This window comes from Dermacentor albipictus, chromosome 6 (genome assembly GCF_038994185.2).
Source record: "Dermacentor albipictus isolate Rhodes 1998 colony chromosome 6, USDA_Dalb.pri_finalv2, whole genome shotgun sequence".
NCBI classification, from domain to species: domain Eukaryota; kingdom Metazoa; phylum Arthropoda; class Arachnida; order Ixodida; family Ixodidae; genus Dermacentor; species Dermacentor albipictus.
The window spans coordinates 84,099,938-84,119,502 of record NC_091826.1 but is presented as its reverse complement, the minus strand read 5'-3'; the positions used below and the strand labels follow the sequence as shown (position 1 = coordinate 84,119,502).

The following is a 19,565-nucleotide window of genomic DNA, read 5'->3' as shown; positions in this document are numbered from 1 at the left end:
AAGTTGTATAACACCTCAAAAACAGTAAAGTAGCACCAACACACAAATGTAACAAAACGTTCGCACTCAGCCACCAAAGCTGATACAATTAGCACTTGAGCTCGACGCTTACACTTCACACGATTTATGCCACAAGGCGAGGTTGTCTACTTCTCTACTCGAAGCCTGACCTGCTGCATGCCAACCACGGTCTTGCATAAGATACATGGAAGGAAAATTCAAGCAGGAAAGTGAGTAGACACGGCGGCGCGCACCCCAAGTTGCTTCTCTCTCTCTCTTATCTCCTTCAAAGAGCTCGAGCCTTCTCTGTCTGTCCACGCGCGCCTACCGACTTCAAGGGTGCCGGGAATGGAGGGCCTGGGCCGTGGCGTGGGACGTGCTCAGGGGCTCCGAGTTCGAGAAAATTCTCACCTTTCTCTTTCTCCGATGGCCGTGCCAAAAACGTCCAGCGTTACCCATAGCGGCCTGATAGGTCACTTACAAAGACAACGCTGGCACGCCTTTCAGTGAGCAAAGCACGAAGGACATATATCGACCATGGAATGTGCAGCCGAGACTTGTGGAGTCTGCAGTTCTAATAGCCACGTTGATTACGGATATCGATGACGCACTTGATTTTTGTCCCACGGTGGTTGCGATTCCGACCCTTGGCGACGCGTTTCAAATAAAGTTCGGTTCCTCTGATTGACACATATTCTCGGAATCGAAGCGGAAGGAGAATAAGCGCCGGGCAATGTGCGTACCAAGCTGCCACGCCACAGTGGCGAAGGATATTCGTGCGAGATATGGCAGATTCCCGTAGAGACCGCGGGGAAAACTCACAGGAATGAACCAGTGATCAGCTGTCGGAGCACTCTTCACAGGTCGGTTAGTCACCCTTGCTTAAGAGGTGGCTGTGTGTTAAGTTTTTGTGGCCAAATCCCGGACGGCACAACACCACCTCGTAGAACCATTCTCAGTGTCCGGCAGTCCACCATTGACTCAAGATGGGTTCAATGCTGTGGAGTTTAGGATGGAGCTCAGTGTCCATTTAAGTTTGCTATAAATATTTTTGTTCTTATTAGCAAGTATGGCTTGAAATCTCTGCGGGCTTATTTTTAAAGGCAAGTTCATATTTGATGTTTCGAGTCAAGAGTTCATTTGAGTGTTTGAAAGTCTCATACGAGAATGTGTACGAAAGAAACACCTGCAATTATGAAATTTGCCGTTCATTTGATTTCGCGCAGAGGCTTCAGACAGTAGACGTTCGGAGAGCTGCCCCCCGCAGGGACGTCTGCGTAAGAAGGCGCTTGGTGTGTTGCGACACCACGTCCCTGAGCACACGAGGGTCGGACCCTCCCGCGTGTAGCCTTGCGCGGCTTAGCCATGTCCGGGGAAAGGGCGATGCTGGGAGTTGAGCCGATGCCGGGTGTTCGGATCTTTAAGGCCCCCCAGGGGATGCAACACACCTCTTTGGCCTCTGCTTCACGTAGACGGTACCCCCAGACTGACCCACTCGGGGGAAATCGGCAGTCGCCTTTTCCTGTCCTCCTCTCCAATCTTCGTCTTTCTCTCTCTGCTTTTTCATCTTTCCTGTCTTCTCATCACTTCTACTCACTTCCTAGTTTCCCGGTGGCAAGGGCTAACCTTGTGTAGCTAGCCAGCCTTGGTTATGCTGTATTTGGTTATAGCAGCGATGTACGGCTGGCGTTGGCAGGGTTTCTCTAGCAGGAACTTCTGTCACGTCCCCCTGTTGGGCTCCATGGTTGGTGGTCGGCATCTCGGCCAAATACCCAACTGTACCTATGGAAAACGCGTTTCCTAAACTCCCTGATCGCCCCTCAGAAACGAGGGCGCACCGAGGAAGTCTTTCAGTGTTTTGGACGGCAAGTCCACAATTTTCCTCGTTTTCACGTGATCCACTCAGAAAAACCAGCTAAACAAGTGCGAACAATCTCACCGTTCCTTGTATCGAAGACTCTTACCGAAGTGTTTGGTCCAGGATATAAGGCTTCGAGGATGGCTAGCGGTGACCTCCTCTTGGAGCTCCGCGATCAGAAGCAATTTGAGAAACTGCCAAAACTAGTATCATTTGGAGAGACCCAAGTAGTAGTGACCCCGCACCGCGTGATGAATACCTCCCGCGGCGTTGTCTCGGGCGGTGATTTGCTGGAGCTCACTGAGGCTGAGCTCTTGGAGGGCTTCAGTGAACAGAATGTTATAAATGTCAAAAGAATTAAAATGAGACGAGATGGCAAAGAAATCCAAACCAAACACTTGATAATCACCTTCGGTTCGAGTGTCCTGCCTGAGTCAATCGAGGCCGGGTACATCAAACTCCATGTGACGCCGTACGTGCCCAATCCTCTTAGATGCTTTAAAGGGCCAAAGGTTTGGCCACAGTTCACAGAACTGTAGAGGCCGGCTGACATGTGCCAAGTGCAGTGACAATGAACATTCCTCCGGAACGTGCCAGAAGACTCCACATTGTGTCCACTGTGATGGCGAGCATGCCGCATACTCGCGGTCCAGCCCGTCTTGGAAAAGAGAACAAGAAATTGTGACAATCAAAGTCAAAGAAAACATATCTTTCAAGGATGCACGTAGGCGGGTGTCATACCTGCCTATGAACAGCTTTGCCAATGTGACGCGTCAGGGGGCAGCGACACAATGGCTTCCGGCGGCTGTCCGACCCACAAGCAGTGAGTCGGCAGTTACGTCACCTGCCCCCGCGGCGGTTGCAGCTAGCGCTGCTCCGTCACCCCAACAGACGGGGCCATCTACCTCCGGGCAGGTGACCTCGAAGGTCTCGTCCAACGTGTCGAGGCCTTCACGTCAAGCAAAGCGCTCTGAAGAGCGCGTGTCCAGCGCCTCGCTAGAGACGATGGACACAACCACCAGCAAGACGGCGCCACCAGTGCCTAAGGAGCGCCTGCAAAGCGCCGGTGAACTAACCTTTCCTTTCCTTTCTAGAACACACAGTATCCAACTCAATCAAAATGGATACACAAATTATGCAATGGAGTGTGAGAGGTCTCATCCACAATCTTGACGACGTAACAGAACTCTTACACAACCTAATCCAAAGTACTGTGTGTTCAGGAAACGCAGTTAAAAGCTACACAGACATATTTTCTCCGGTCACCCATTATTTTTCGTACAGATCGTGACGAGGTCAACAGCTCATCCGGCGGTGTAACGATAATTGTCCATAAAACTGTTGCTTGCCAACACTTGCCGCTTCGGACGTCCCTCGAGGCAGTTGCGGTTCGCGCAATTCTTTTTAATAAGTTAGTAGCCGTATGCTCTATCTACATACCTCCAAACTATCACATAAGTAAAATTAAATTCCACGAACCTATTAATCAACTTCCAGAGCCATTTCTTATTGTCGGGGACTAATGCGCACAACAGTCTCTGGGGAGATTCCAGGACTGATTCGAGGGGTCGACAGATCGAATCCTTTCTTGTTGCGTCCGGTGTGTGCCTCTTTAATAGGAAAAAACCACCTACTACAATGTTGCGCATAATTCATACTTCTCCATAGATTTTGCACTTGGATCTTTTATACTTTTTTCTTACTAAGAATGGAACGTTATAGAAAATCTATTTGGGAGTGACCACTTTTCGATAACTTTAAACTTACTAACACGACGCGACACTCGTCCACAAGTACGTCTCTGGAAACTTGACTCCGCTGATTGGAAGCGCTTTAAGGAATCTACTTATTTATCACAAGATTTTATACGCGATATTACCATGGATAACGCTGTAGCATATTTTACCGCTTTTATTATTGATGCAGCTGAAAAGTTCTTTCCAGAAACATATGGTCACTCATCTAAGAAACGAGTTCCTTGGTAGATTGAAGACTGCAGGGATGCACGAAAAAGACGAACTAAGGCGTGGGGCAGATTGCGCAAATATCCTACGGCGGAAAATTACATCGCATTTAAACACATCAAGTCACAAGGACGGCGCACAAGACGGCAGGCTAGAAGAGCAAGCTGGGAGAGTTTTCTCTCAGGCATCAATTCCTTTACCTAGGAGGCTAAAGTATGGGACGGGCTGAGAAGGCTAAAAGGTCAGTAGATCAACCCATTACCTTTGATTGATGAGCGAGGGAATATTTTGAAAAGCAGGCCGACGCCCTTGGATTACATTTTGCACGTGTATCAAGTTCCAAAAGCTATTCACAAACATTCATTCAATATAGGGAAATTGCAGAACTTCAGTCAACAAATCGTAAATGCAGACCAAATCTACCGTACAACTGTCTATTTAATATTGCCGAGCTTAGAGCTGCGTTGAGCTCGTGCATGAGCTCTTCACCTGGAGTTGACAAAATCATGTATGACATGATTAAAAACCTACACACTGATACACACATGACACTTCTGGCACTTTTTAACTCTGTTTGGGCTGCTGGATACCTGCCATCATTATGGAAATAAGCTTCAGTAGTGCCGGTCTTGAAACAAGGCAAGGACCCATCCGACATTACAAGTTACCGTCCAATAGCACTGACAAGTTGCTTATGCAAACTGTTCGAGAGAATGATAAATCGTCGTCTTTTACATTTCCTTGAATCGAATAAAATGCTCGACACTTATCAGTGCGGCTTCAGAGAGGGTAGGATCGACTACTGACCAGCTCGTGCGCATTGAGGCAGGCATTCGCAACGCCTTCATGCATAAGCAGTTCTTTCTTTTTGTTTTCCTAGACATGGAAAAGGCATATGACACGACTTGGAGATGTGGGATATTGCGAGACCTCTCAGAAATGGGTATTCGAGGGAATATGCTTCATCATCATCATCGGCCTGGTTGCGCCCACTGCAGGGCAAAGGCCTCTCCCATGCTTCTCCAACAACCCCGGTCATGTACTAATTGTGGCCATGCCGTGCCTGCAAACTTCTTAATCTCATCCGCCCACCTAACTTTCTGCCGCCCCCTGCTACGCTTCCCTTCCCTTGGGATCCAGTCCGTAACCCTTAATGACCATCGGTTATCTTCCCTCCTCATTACATGTCCTGCCCATGCCCATTTCTTTTTCTTGATTTCAACTAAGATGTCATTAACTCGCGTTTGTTCCCTCACCCAATCTGCTCCTTTCTTATCCCTTAACGTTACACCTATCATTCTTCTTTCCATAGCTCGTTGTGTCGTCCTCAATTTGAGTAGAACCCTTTTCGTAAGCCTCCAGGTTTCTGCCCCGTAGGTGAGTACTGGTAAGACACAGCTATTATATATTTTTCTCTTGAGGGATAATGGCAACCTGCTGTTCATGATTTGGGAATGCCTGCCAAATGCACCCCAGCCCATTCTTATTCTTCTGATTATTTCCGTCTCATGATCCGGATCCGCCGTCACTACCTGCCCTAAGTAGATGTATTCCCTTACGACTTCCAGTGCCGCGCTGCCTATTGTAAATTGCTGTTCTCTGCCGAGACTGTTAAGCATTACTTTAGTTTTCTGCAGATTAATTTTTAGACCCACTCTTCTGCTTTGCCTCTCCAGGTCAGTGAGCATGCATTGCAATTGGTCCCCTGAGTTACTAAGCAAGGCAATATCATCAGCGAATCGCAAGTGACTAAGGTATTCTCCATTAACTTTTATTCCCAATTCTTCCCAATCCAGGTCTCTGAATACCTCCTGTAAACACGCTGTGAATAGCATTGGAGATATCGTATCTCCCTGCCTGACGCCTTTCTTTATTGGGATTTTGTTGCTTGCTTTATGGAGGACTATGGTGGCTGTGGAGCCGCTATAGATATCTTCCAGTATTTTTACATATGGCTCATCTACACCCTGATTCCGTAATGCCTCCATGACTGCTGAGGTTTCGACTGAATCAAACGCTTTCTCGTAATCAATGAAAGCTATATATAAGGGTTGGTTATATTCTGCACATTTCTCTATCACTTGATTGATAGTGTGAATATGGTCTATTGTTGAGTAGCCTTTACGGAATCCTGCCTGGTCCTTTGGTTGACAGAAGTCTAAGGTATTCCTTATTCTATTTGCAATTACCTTAGTAAATACTTTGTAGGCAACGGACAGTAAGCTGATCGGTCTATAATTTTTCAAGTCTTTGGCGTCCCCTTTCTTATGGATTAGGATTATGTTAGCGTTCTTCCATGATTCCGGTACGCTCGAGGTCATGAGGCATTGCGTATACAGGGTGGCGAGTTTCTCTAGAACAATCTGTCCACCATCCTTCAACAAATCTGCTGTTACCTGATCCTCCCCAGCTGCCTTCCCCCTTTGCCTATCTCCTAAGGCTTTCTTTACTTCTTCCGGCGTTACCTTCGGGATTTCGAATTCCTCTAGACTATTTTCTCTTCCATTATCGTCGAGGGTGCCACTGGTACTGTATAATATGCTTAATGTAATTGAAAGTTATCAAACCGTACATTTCGAGTTACGGTGGGCAATGCTCTATCCAAGCCATTTACACAAGAGACCGGGGTGCCGCAAGGAGGGGTATTAAGCTGTACCCTTTTTATAATAAAAATGAATTCCTTACGCTTATGTATACCGCAGAGCATGTTTTATTCGGTGTACGTAGATGACGTACAATTAGGTTTCAAGTCATGTAACCTTTCTATTTGTGAGCGGCATGTCCAGCTTTGCTTGAACAATGTGTGCAAATGGGAAGGATAAAAATGGCTTTAAACTGAATCCTGTTAAAACTAATATGTACTTTTCACGCGAAAAAGAGGCTTATTCGCAGAGCCCAGCCTAGAACTACATGGACAGCACATACCAGTTGTCACACAACACAAATTTGTCGGAATCATATTAGATTCAAAACTGACCTTCATTCCACAGTTAAAACACCTAAAAGAGAAATGTCTAAAAACAATGAACCTTCTTAAACTTTTATCACATAAAACATGGGGCAGCGACAGGAAATGTCTGATGAACGTTTACAAAAGTCTTATACGCACGCGCTCAGACTATGGGGCCATAGTATATCAATCTGCCAGTCCAAGCGCCTTGAAGATGCTTGACCCTGTTCACCATTTAGGTATCCGCTTGGCGACCGGTGCCTTCAGGACAAGTCCTGTAGAGAGTCTACGTTGAAGCTAATGAGTGGTCGCTTCATCTTCAGAGGTCATACTCTAGTTTCATGTATTCTCAAAGTGAACGCGAACCGCGACCATCCCTCTTATGTAAGCATAAACGACGTGGCATCTGCACAGCTCTTTAGTAATTGACCTGCAGCAAGAGAACCATTCTCTCTGCGCATTCGAAAGCTTGCTGAAGAAATGCAAGTTCCAGTTCTTCAGCAAAACCTAATGGCCCTAGCTAAGCCATTGCCGCCATGGCAGTGAAAACCCATAGAATGCGATACATCATTCGTAGAGGTGATGAAACACGCCCCAGAGGCACAAATTCGAATGCATTTCGTGGAACTTCAATCTGAGTACTCATGCATAAAATTTTACACTGACGCTTCTAAGTCGCATGCCGGCTTGTTTTATGCTGCAATCGGACCATCCTTCTCCCAGTCCGATGGACTGCATCCGGAAACAAGCATATTCACCGCGGAAGCTTATGAAATTCTATCTGCTGTCAAAGAAATCAAGAAAAGAAAGCTGCACAAATCCATCATATACACCGACTCTCTAAGCGTCGTAAAAGCCCTAATGTTCCTCCGCAATCATCGAAACCCTGTACTTACTGAGCTTTATTCCGTTATTTACACATCGTACATGTCTCAGCTGCAAGTCATAGTATGCTGGGTACCTGGACACAAGGGCATTGAGGGTAATATGCTGGCTGACCAAATTGCCACATCAATAGCTTCACAAGATATACATTCTACAACTGCACTACCTGCCTTAGACCTAAAGCCTTTCATTCGAAAGAAACTCAGAAGCCACTGGCAGCGCTTATGGGATGCTGAAACAAATAATAAGGTTCACTTGATTAAGCCAAAACTGGGTTATTGGCCCCCCGCAACAAAAACACGATGAACAGAAGTCCTATTCTGTCGTCTCAGAATAGGACACATATATGCCACACACAGTTTCCTGCTAACTGGAAATGAACCACCATCCTGCGGTAGTTGCGGTGAAAGGCTCACCGTCCTCCACGCCCTCCAGGAGTGGTGGGAAGATGAAACAGAGAGAAAAAACCCTTTCCGCTAGCATACCGGCAGCACATCCCCTTTCATCCTGTAATGTTTCTTGGTACAGAACCGTTGTTTAAAACCACAGCAGTCCTAAGCTTCTTAAAAGATGTTGTCTTACATGTTGTTAGCCCTACAAATTTGTAGCACATCCTCTCTCCAGACGATGCCGCTGCGATAATTTATTTTTGTACAGCACATGCCTTCAGGCCCTCCCGTTTCAAGGGCTCTCTAAGGCAGTAGTGCGTCTTGCAAACGTTTTCCTACATGTATTTGAATATATGATCAATCTATCACAATGTATCTCTTGTGTTCTTAGTAGTACTGAGAAGTCATTGCCATAATTTTATTACATATATCTCTTATGCACTTTACAGAGATCACTTTTAAGCCCCTTTACAGCTACGTCATAATAGCTCACGGAACTCATCTACCCACTGCAAACTCATCAACACTGACCTGGCGCTCTTTGGCCATAATTGGCCCTTGCGCCATAAAACAACAAATTCAATCAATCAATCGGAGAGCTGCCGTTGCCACTCGGAATCTTAAACTTGATCTACAAAAAGAAAATGGAAAGTGAACTGGATCTAAAATTCTTGGTGTCGTCTTCCTTCCCCTTCGTTTGTCTGAGACAGATCTATGTACCCGCGGCAATTTAAGGTTGTGCTTCACATTTATCTTTTAGGCATCAGAAGTCTGTCGACTTGTCCAGAACCATGAAAAAGAGGACATGATCCTCCCTGACCCCATCGGTAATCACTGGAGGGCGGGGAGCGAACCCTCCAGCCTCCACCCCCCTGGTCTGTGCCTATGCTGTCAACGTTGCGGTAGAGAGCAAGCACGTTGTAGATGTAAGCAACGTATGACTCCGTGGACGCTTGTGCACGAGTTGCTAGGTTTTTCTCAGTGGCATTCTTCATTCCAAATAGGTGGTCAAGCAAATTCTCCAGCTTCTGTTGAGATTTTCGCCAGTCAGTAAACTCATTTTCATGGTTGTCAAATCAAACGCTCGCCGTGCATTGCAAGTAGAACATCAGATTGACCAACATTACTTTTGCATGCCTTCTGCTGTGGATACTCACGCGCTCATACATGACAATACATTTTCCAATTCAAGGTTATTGGTACCACTGAACATTCCTGCATCTATAGGATACGCCAAAAGAACAGTTGAAATTGTTGGCACTGGCCGAGGCTCCTCATGGCCATGCTTTGATTAAACCGCGCATTCCGTATGCCATTTTGATTTTCACATTACTTATGTGAAGGTGAAATTTAATAGGACGATCAAATTCCACACCTAAATAGGTGCAATGGCCAAATGCAGTGATTAGGTGATTGTTGACATAAATGGATTGAAGGCACTCAGGTGATGGCTGACGTGAGGCAAAGGTGACAAGATTGGTCTTATTATGATTAATCTGCAGCTTGTTATGTTGACAACATGTGAAAATTTTCATGAGATTTTCATTTAGCTAACGTGTTAGCGTTGATGTACAGTTGCCAAAACTAAATATATTAGTATAATCGGCGTACAGGCGATATGGTTTGTACATATCGCGCGTGGAAGCAATTGACGGCCCTTTTCTCGCCGCCTTTGCAATACAATTCATCAATACTATCTCAATACTCCCTCATAATTTCTAGAATTATCCCATGACCATAAGTCCCCAGCAGCCGCGGAGCTCCTGACCAAGGCGGTGGTCAGACCTATAACACAGCAGAGGCTGCTAAGAACCTGTGGACCAGGATAAGCCACCAATGGAAACTGATCACGACAACCTTTAACACACAAACTCTGTCGAGTGACGTTAGCTTAGCGGGACTTTTTGAGGAACTATCAAACATAGTTTGGGATATCAGTGACCTTAGCGAGATTAAAACTGGTGGGGCTTATACAGTGCTGACTGACGGCCATGTCCTCTGCTATAGAGGTCTCCCAGATAACAAGCAATACGGGATAACATCCTAACCCAAAAGGACATAGCGGGCAACATTGACGAATTCTACAGTAATAATCATAGGGTAGCAGTAGTCGTAATGATACTTAATAATAGTGATAGATTAAAGATAGTCCAAGCCTATGTTCCCACATCCAGTCACGATGATGAATTATCAGTTTTATGAAGATGTTGAATTAGCGATGAAAAAAGTGCGAACTCAGTATACTGTAGTAACGGGCGACTTCAGTTAAAGAGTGGGGAAAAGGAGGCTGGTGAACGAGCAATCGCCTACTACGGCGTCGATTCTGGGAACGCTAGTGGACACGTACTGGTAGAATTCGCAGAAAGGAATAAGCTGGGAATGAAAACCTTTTTGAGGAAGCGTAGCAAACAAAAGTGGAGCAGAAAACCCCTTATTGTGGAACAAGAACTGAAATTGATTTCATACTTTCAGCAGATCCCAACATAGCCCGGGATGTAGAAGTGCAATGTTGGGTAAAGTACAGTGATTATCGGTGAATGAGGGCTAGGATTCACCTCAATTTCAAGAGAGAAAGAGTGAAATTTGTCAAAAAGAAACAGCTCAACCTAGGGGCAGTAAAGGTAACAGGCAAATTCAGACTGGCAACGGAGAGATGAAGATGACATAGAAGTAATAAATGAAACCGTAACTGGGCTTGCTACAGACGCAGCAATTGAAGTCGGAGGCAAAGTACCAAGGCACCCAGTAGGCGAACTCTCCCAAGTAACAAAGCACCTAATAAAGAAACGACAAAGAATGAAAGTGTCCAACTCAAGGGATAAGATAGAATTAGGGGAACTGGCAAAACTGATCAACAAAGTGAAAATAAGTGATATTCAAAATCATAACGTTAGAAAAACTGAAGAAACCATAAAAATGGACGCAGCCTGAAATCAGTGAGAAGGCAACTTGGCATAGGACAAACCAAGGTGTATGAACTGAAAGATAAGCGGGGTACGTTCGTCAGCAATCTCGAAGGCATAGTAAAAGCAGTGACAGAAGTCTATACTGACCTGTACAACAGCCAGAGGAGTCAGGATATCTCCATTAGAAGCAGTAATGAACAGGTTACAAAAACTCCTGCGCTGCATGACTGCACGCACAAATTACGGATGTTGTACACCCCACATGCAGTTACAAAAGCATGACACAGATGTAACACCATGGCTGAAATCTATGTGAAGCGAAGCTTTACTTGGGAGACAAGAGAATGTGTTGAAGAAACCCAGAGATTCATCTAGCGTGATACATTGCTGAGGAGGTAGGGGAGGAGAAAAAATTCACTGATCATTATTTGACATTGCTTATCTTCACCACAGGGCTAAGATTGCTAGGCATTGCATAAAGTTCCAGTGGATACCTGGCCATGCCGGCATTTCGGGAAACGAAATAGCGGACGAAGCTGCCAGAAATGGACTCCAATACCGCAAGTTCAGAAGAACATATTTTACAAAAGCCGATGCTTCAACCATGGCAAAAAAATATGCCTATCAAGAAAAGACCGCATCTTGAAACTGCCGCTTCACCAAGATAACTTCCTACGTTACATTGACCCAGAAATGAGACCGAAAATTCCACGACCACTTCCTCGACACTTAGAGACATTGTACCATCGTCTTCGACTGAACGTGGCATATACGAACAATTATCTGTACTGCATAGGACTTACCACTAACCCATACTGTGATAACTGTCGCAACTTAGAGACCATTGAGCACATATTACTAGAATGCCCCGCGTACCGCGACGAGAGACAATTTTTTGAGCACCAAATGAACATGATTCGCGACGAACCGTTAACGTTACCGAGCATCTTAGGTCCAATGCCCGGCCCTTCAAAACAGCGACGGGTTTTGGATTCATTGTTCAAATACCTGACAGAACTTGGTCAAATAGGAAAACTTTAAAAATTGCATCCTGCCTATACAAAAGCCTAAATTTACCCGCCATGTCACGTGTAAAAAATTAGTATCAGGTCCACTCGGACATTTCATATTTATTTTTATCCTTTTTTTTTCTCCCACTCTTTTCTGGAATCTTTTAATCCCATTCCCCATCCCTATACAGAGTAGCATGCCAGCGGTTATATACGCGCCGGCAAAATTCTCTGTTCTTCTAATAAAGAGCCCTCTCTCTCTCTCTCTCTCACTGACCATTACGATACTCCCTAAAGAAAAATTTGAGCACAGCTTTATGAGAGTTTTGATTTTGCGCGTCAATATTTTGTGTTATGATTATATAGGTGTACGGTTTGTAATTGGAAGAGAACGCTGTGAGTAGCATAGTTGGCGCAGACAATGTTTTGTGCGAATGGAGCGAAATGTGGCGCGACTAACTCGCTAATCGGGATATCGCGAGAAGCAGCGCGCAGGTGGCACTTGTGTGCGGTTCAGAGCAGCCGCCGCAGGTAAACGTCCGCTCATGCAGCGCTTTGTCTCCGTGCAGACTACACGTGCTACCCTTGCGCCATATGGTAGCCATCTTCACCGCACTACCCGTCTTGCGCGTGCCTACGCTTTTCTTCATACGCTGTTTCCATTAACGGCGAGAGCGGTCCTTCATTGTGGAGAAATCAGGCAACCAGTGCCAGCAGTGCCAACACCCAAGGGAGCGCCACATCGAGCCTTACTCGTAGCCGCTCGCCATCGCCTCTCGCAGGAACAATGGTTCCCGTTACGTACGCTGGTATCGCGGACAGCAGCTGACCCGGCGGCTGAGCGCAGCAGGCACGTAGCTAAGCGTGGGAAGGGGCACCTAAGAGCTGCTCTCTAATAGAAATAGGGGGTTGAGGCATGATAATGTTCTAAGGCCATAGGATGCGATATATACACCTTCGTGTTTGAAGGACCCATTCACAGGTTTCGCTCTAGACCTTGTTGATAGATTTTACTTAATGCCTCCCTAAATTGAAATGTCTAGCTTAGAGCACACCAACATTTTTTTCGCTAAGCAGCTTGTTGTTAATTTTTGATAACGAAGAGAGCGATGTCTGCCGTTATGTCATACAGGGCATGACGGACTAGTATACGTGGTCAACTGTGACAGGTGCCTTGCATACATCTCGGTCTGGTGAGTCTGCGCACTGGGTGCGAAGGAAATACTGTCGCGCTAACGAAACCTGTAGTTTACCCACTAGCGCGATACGCTGAAAACCATGCTCCTCCTTGCTACACTTTAAACTGCGGCAAGATGGTGTGTATTACAAATGAGGTAGCATAGTTAAGCCACAAGTGCCTGCACTGTGTGCATGAAAAGTTCTAGAAAACGTTGTAAGTATGAACCGAGAGCTATTAGTCTTCGAACTTCTGAGTTCCATGCACTTACTTGTATCTGGCCTCTAGTGCCGAACGCCCCGAAAGCACACTTCAACAGGCGGCATAGGTCGTTCTTTCTCGTAGGCAAGCCAGCGCATTTTTTCGCATTACGCACAGTTACTTATTACTCCTATTTTTACATCCCAACGCACTTAATAGAAACGGAATTATCAGAAATTACATTTGGGTTCATCGCCGGTGTAGTGCTACCGCTCTCTCTTCCGGAGCTTGCACCGCGGAGGCTTCGGCGGAAACGGGTGGTGCCCACAACGCTCCGTCCAAGTTACGCTGGTGCGCAGTATACATGGTAAAGGAGGCTGCACAACAAAGGAGACTGCCGCTGAATATCGGAAGTGTAAAACTAGGTTTTATGTGCACACTTTGAATACAGTGGAATTTCGTAAATTTGTATTACGTAAAGTATCATATACATTCCTACCACTGCGGACACTTTAGCGGCCATGGATAAGGTTATGCTTGCTCGTGATGTTTCCGCACATCTATCTAATTGTCCCATGAAGGCTCCACGGCGTCATTATGTGCTGCTTAGGTAGTTGGGTTTGACGGTACCGTGGGGAAAGCTTGACCGGCATTTCATTTCACAAAATTCAGGAATATTTGTCACAGAGGTCCTTAGAAGTTTTCTCTAGCGTCTAGTATGATTTACCCAGAACGCTTAAATGTGTTGCCGGGCTATTTTAAGTGAACCCAAGGTAAGTTGACAATCTAACTACAGAGTGAAAAGTTTGACACGTATGCATCTGTGAGAATAAAATATACAATTCGAGGTGATAATAAACTGTGCTGTTACTTTTACATGCTTTATTAAATTGTATGTTTTTAGTGCGCTTTGATTCAGATTTGTGTGTTTATTTTTGTTTGGTGATACTGATGTGATCTTGCTGGTGTCGTCGATTACTTAGGACAGAGGTGAAGGTATTGTGAATTTTTTCAAGCATATCTGAGTGGCACCTTCTTGCCCGCGGTCTCTTGCATGCTTTTCACGGAAAGAAGATTTTATTGCAATGAATTGTGCTGTAAAGAGCTTGGAGTCTCTATCTTTTCCAGGTAACGGCCCAAGTGAAAATCTTCACGGGAACCCTCGAAGAAAACTTCATTATTGACGATGACCTGGGTAACAACACAATCATCACCGTGACCCAAGTCTCCACTGAAAACTCCTTACTGGCGGTGTTCCTCGTTGACCCCACAGGAAAGAGGTGTCAAAACTGTCAAGAGGTTATCAGCAACCGCCGAAAAATTATTACCGTACCCAGTCCCGCCACGGTAAGGCTGTATTCTGAGAAACGAAGAGTGGCCTAATGTTACGATTAGTCTTGATTCATTTTATTCGTGCATGAGAGTGACAATAATAGCAGTACTAAGTGTGTTGTTTCGCCCATGTACAGACATCGTTATCTGAATATCGCTCTTAAATTGACCTGCTAGCTTATTTGCTATCTCTGCGCTCATTTGGTGCGTAAATACAACAGCCAATACTTGCGGCACAAATATACAGTATTGCCATGTGTACTAGCTTTCATTTACCCGGTGACAAGTTTTCACCGACTAACAATTCTAAGGAGAAAGCCTTATACGTCTCATAAACGCAGAAAGTAGCCATCGTCCACCAACACGACATGACCTCAGTGGCATCGTGTCTTACCCATATGCAAATATCCATGCAATAATTTTGATGGCATGCGGGCCATCGTCGTTATCCTCTTCTATGAGTAAGCAAACAACGCTCACGCAACGATTTTGATCGCTCGTGAGCTTATGCGGGAGTCAAACTCACTACCTATAGCATATTTCGATGTTAATTTAGGCACAGTTAAATATTAGACAGCTAAGGCACTCGATCGGAAAACCTTAGGTGGGAGTCGAACCCACGTCCTTTGATGTTAATTAGGACGAAGGTACTAAACACAATTAGATAACCTCCATAATTGCACTCACACCCGTTACATTTGGTCGTAAAGAACAAATATTAAGAAGTAACAACGCATTTGAATGAGAACATCAAGTCATTTATAGAAGGTCTCTTGAGCGTGCGGGCTTTCGCCTTCACCCTCTTTGGTGTATGGCAAGGTCACTGTCAATTATTTATCGCTCTGCGCAAGACGCGGCTGCGTGTTTCCGAAAATTTGTGTAGCCGATTCTATTCGTTGTATGACTCGTCGTCAGACTTGTAATCAGATTCCATGCGTGACATAGCGTATCGTACATATTAGAACTTGTGCAAGCATCACCCATTAGTTGAATCGTTCGGTCAGTCAAGTGCAAACAGCCGACGTGTCCGACGTGCAGGTCTCATTTCGACAATGGACGCAAGTTATATTATTATTATTATTATTATTATTATTATTATTATTATTATTATTATTATTATTATTATTATCATTATTATTGGGATTTACGTGCCAAAACCACGATCTGATTTTGACACATGCCGTAGTCGGGGACTCCGTAAATTTGGACCACCTGGGGCTCTTTAACGCGCACTACATCTAAGTATAAGAGTGTCCTTGCAATTCGCCCCCATCGAAATGCTGCCGCCGCGGCCGGGATTTAATTCCGCGACCTCGTGCTTAGCTGCTCAACACCATAGCCGCTAAGGAACCACGCCGGGAATTGACGTACGAGACCATTGGCCGAAAAAGAAAAACAGGCATAACTGTAATGCTGGAAACGTAATCGCTCTCAAAGTAGTCTCCTTGGAACTCCACAAACTTCTCCCAGCGGTGCTGCAATTGTCTGAAGCATTTTGAGAAGACCTCTTTCGGAATGGCGTTTAGCTCAGCTGTCATTGCAGCCATAATGTACTCTCTTGTGTGAAATCGCGCTCCTTTCAGTGGCCTCTCGATTTTGGGAAACAGCCAGAAGCCGCAGGGGGCCCTATCAGGAGAGTAAGGAGCCTGTTGAACTACAAGAGTCTGGCGGTTCGCCAAAAAGCTGAATTGAATGCGGGGAATGTGCAGGAGCATTGTCGTGATGGATGCGCCAATTTCCTGTTGGCCCCAGCTCCGGCCTCTTGCACCGCACAGCATCACGTACGCGACGGAGGTCATTCCTGTACTACTCTTTCGTGACGGTTTGACCCTATGGTGTGTACTCGTGGTGTACCACACAGCAGGAGTCAAAGAAAACAGTCAGCATAACTTGTTTACGTTGCTGCGCACTTGGCAGGCCTTCTTTGGTCTTGGTGACTAGGAATGCTGCCACTGAGACGACTGGGATTTGGTTTCCGGGTCTTACCCCCGTACACCCAAGACTCGTCCCCAGTGAGTATGATGTTCATGAAGTCCGGGTCACTGTTTGTGGAATCCAACATGGCTTGTGAGGCTTCAACACGAAGTTGCTTTTGCTCCACCATGAGCAGCTTCGGCACGAATTTTGCCGCAACTCTCTTCATCGCCAAATGTTTGGTCATAATGAAATGTGCAGAAAAAGTGCTGATGCCCACCTCTTCCGCAATTTGTCGGATAGTCGCACGACCGTCCCGCATCACCACAGCGTTCACTTCGGCAATGACCGTGTCACTTCGGCGTGTTGATGGCCGACCGGAGCGTGGCTCGCTCTCCACAGATGTGCGGCGGTGTTTGAACCGGTTGTACCACTCCTTAATCTGTGTGCTGCTCACAACATCGTCACCGAAAGCCGTGTGAATCTTACGAATGGTTCCCACTTGGCTGTCGCCCAGTTTCTGGCAAAATTTGATGCAGTGGCGCTACTCCAGTCACTCCGCCATTTTCCTTGCCATAAAAAAAAAAAACACGACGAGAGCATTGCGCACTACCCCACCCAAACGCTGCGTCCCAGCGACTGACGCTATCAGCAGGCGGGAAAAAATTTGCGCATGTGCATGAAGGTTCAAGGTCGGCTGATGCAAGCGCCCTTCTTTCATATCCATCAGGTGTTCACGAAGACGTAATTAGGTCAGATAATTTTCTAACAGACCTCGTACGTGCTCTTCATCATCGTTCTGCTATTATTCTGCCTGAGGGACGTATATATGTGTCACTGACTACACGTACACATCTGCGACGCCGCCTCTGCCATCAAGATGTAACGCTACTGCTTGTGCGGCTGTAGTGGCTGTAGTAGCTGTAGTGAGCGACTTCTCCGAGTTCGGCGAGTTGATTGACCGCTTACCTTAGAGGTAACCGGCATGCGGCCATAGGGAGAGGGCCGTTAGTGAGCAGCCGTGAGCAGGCAGTTTCTTGAACCTTGGAGGAGAGCGGAACCTGCATCAGAAGTCGGCCAATGTTGTGGCCGATGGCTTAGTTTCTCGAAGCCGAGGCCTACTTACAAACTGCCCGAGACCACTCTCGTTTGCGGCAGTGGCATTCTATCAGGCAACAGCAGCCCGGCGCTTCTTCAGTTCGGACGTTTCCACGCGGTACTCCGCACTTTACCAAGTCTCAGAAGTTCGCGCAGGATTTTTGTTATTCGCCTTGAAGAGCACGTGTATGTGGAATTTCACGCAGTTGTTTTTCTTTTTTATACAGTCTGTGATTATAGAGTTTGTTGCGTATTGATGTATCGTTTTTGTTTGTCGCGCGTTCTTTTTACTGCAAAACTATATATGACTAGCCGATTCGTCCATCCATCCGTCCGCCCGTCCGTCATTCGCCTGTACGCCGAAAACTCCTGGAGAACCCCATGTACATGCCCAAGCGAAAACAAAGAGGCACGCGATTAGGCTACACAACTTATATGGCAGAAGGCCTGTTTGCTCCGATGCATGACGTCACGCTACCTGGCCTGAAATTCCCATTGAAAAGGCTGGCGGTATGAAAGCGGTGATATCAAAATCACTGTTGCCTATTGCCTACTCGGGAGTATCCCCACTAGATTCTATGACATTCGGGCTAACAAGACGTCAAGGGTCGGAGTCAAAAGGCCTTGTGCTATCTAGGTTGTGTTGGATTAGCTGCGCGACTAGTGACGTCTTTTCCCCTGCGTCACAGCCAAACACGCCTGCAGCAGTTTCTCCGAAATGAGCGGGTCACGCGTCATACGCACTCCTGTGCATTCGGCTGCTTTCGATCAGCAACGCCACGAGCAGAACCGGGAATGAGCTCGCCTATGCCGTGCCCATGCTGGAGCCCATGTGCAAGAACATGCTCGTGCAGTTGATCGTAAGCAACAACTGTGTACTGAGGATCCGGCAGCCTACCAAGTCGTCATGCATGAAACCGTCAGTATTAAACCAGTGATAGGACCGGGGCCTCACGCTTCAGCTTAGCTGGTAAACCACCTGTACGGAGTATTGGGCGGTCATATTTTATGCATTTCTTAGCAGTCGTGAACGAAGGATCAAAATTTGTTTCTTCAGATTTTCTGGTTGCGTTTACTGACTTTTCTAAATTACATTATTTAATCGCTCTTCGGTTGAGACCTCACAGATTTGTTATCTGTAATTTCTTTAACATATGCATTTTGCTGAGATTCAATTAAGGTAAAGTGTGATTGTCGTGTGACCTCGAATTTCTGTATCTATACCAAGGCCAGCGCTATAAGCCGTATACTAGAATGCATCTTCTTATGTTTATAATCAACGGTGCATTCGATTGCCAAAAATGGAATGACAGAAAGGGTTGCTGGTTTCTTTATATACTGCTGTTATCTACATATGTCTCCTCTGTAGCAATAATAGCTGAAGGTTCTCGTTCACACGGCTCTGTGTATAAGACTGTGATGGTGATCTTATCTCTTACATTTGGCATGTTATTTCATAATGCATTACTTGCTGATTGTCTGATGCATATTTACATCGTCTTTTTAATGTGTATATATCACTCATAAAATCGGGCAGAAAGTCTTCTGTGGAATTGCGATATAGTACATAGCGTTCTTTCAAGCGAACTATTAGGCTTATTCAAATTCCGTAGTTGAATTGCCTGCATTCGAACTTCTCCTGTGTAGGCCCCGCGTTCGGTGCGCGATGCCCCGCTTGATTCTGACTACTACTTTCCTCGACACTTTGCTGATTACAGTTGCGCACCATAGTCAAGAATTTTCGTAGAGACGTAGTAGAAGCGATGGACTCACCCAGAAAATTTATTTTCTTTTTCCTGCCTGGCTTATGAAGTGACGCCAGCCCTCCAATCACCCCGATGCCCAATGTACTGGACCTTTGACGAAAAAGCAGCGGCTCTG

General features: G+C 45.9%; 1 protein-coding gene across 7 annotated transcripts in view; it reads left to right on the top strand.

The window, feature by feature from the left end:
• LOC139061257 (calcium-activated chloride channel regulator 1-like) overlaps window positions 1–19,565 on the top strand; it is a 323,451-nt gene that overhangs the window by 215,373 nt on the left and 88,513 nt on the right. For all 7 annotated transcript variants that reach the window (XM_070540974.1, XM_070540969.1, XM_070540970.1 and 4 more), the window contains one exon: window positions 14,469–14,687. In XM_070540974.1, coding sequence (XP_070397075.1) covers window positions 14,469–14,687 — 219 coding nt within the window. The remainder of the gene's footprint in view (window positions 1–14,468; window positions 14,688–19,565) is intronic.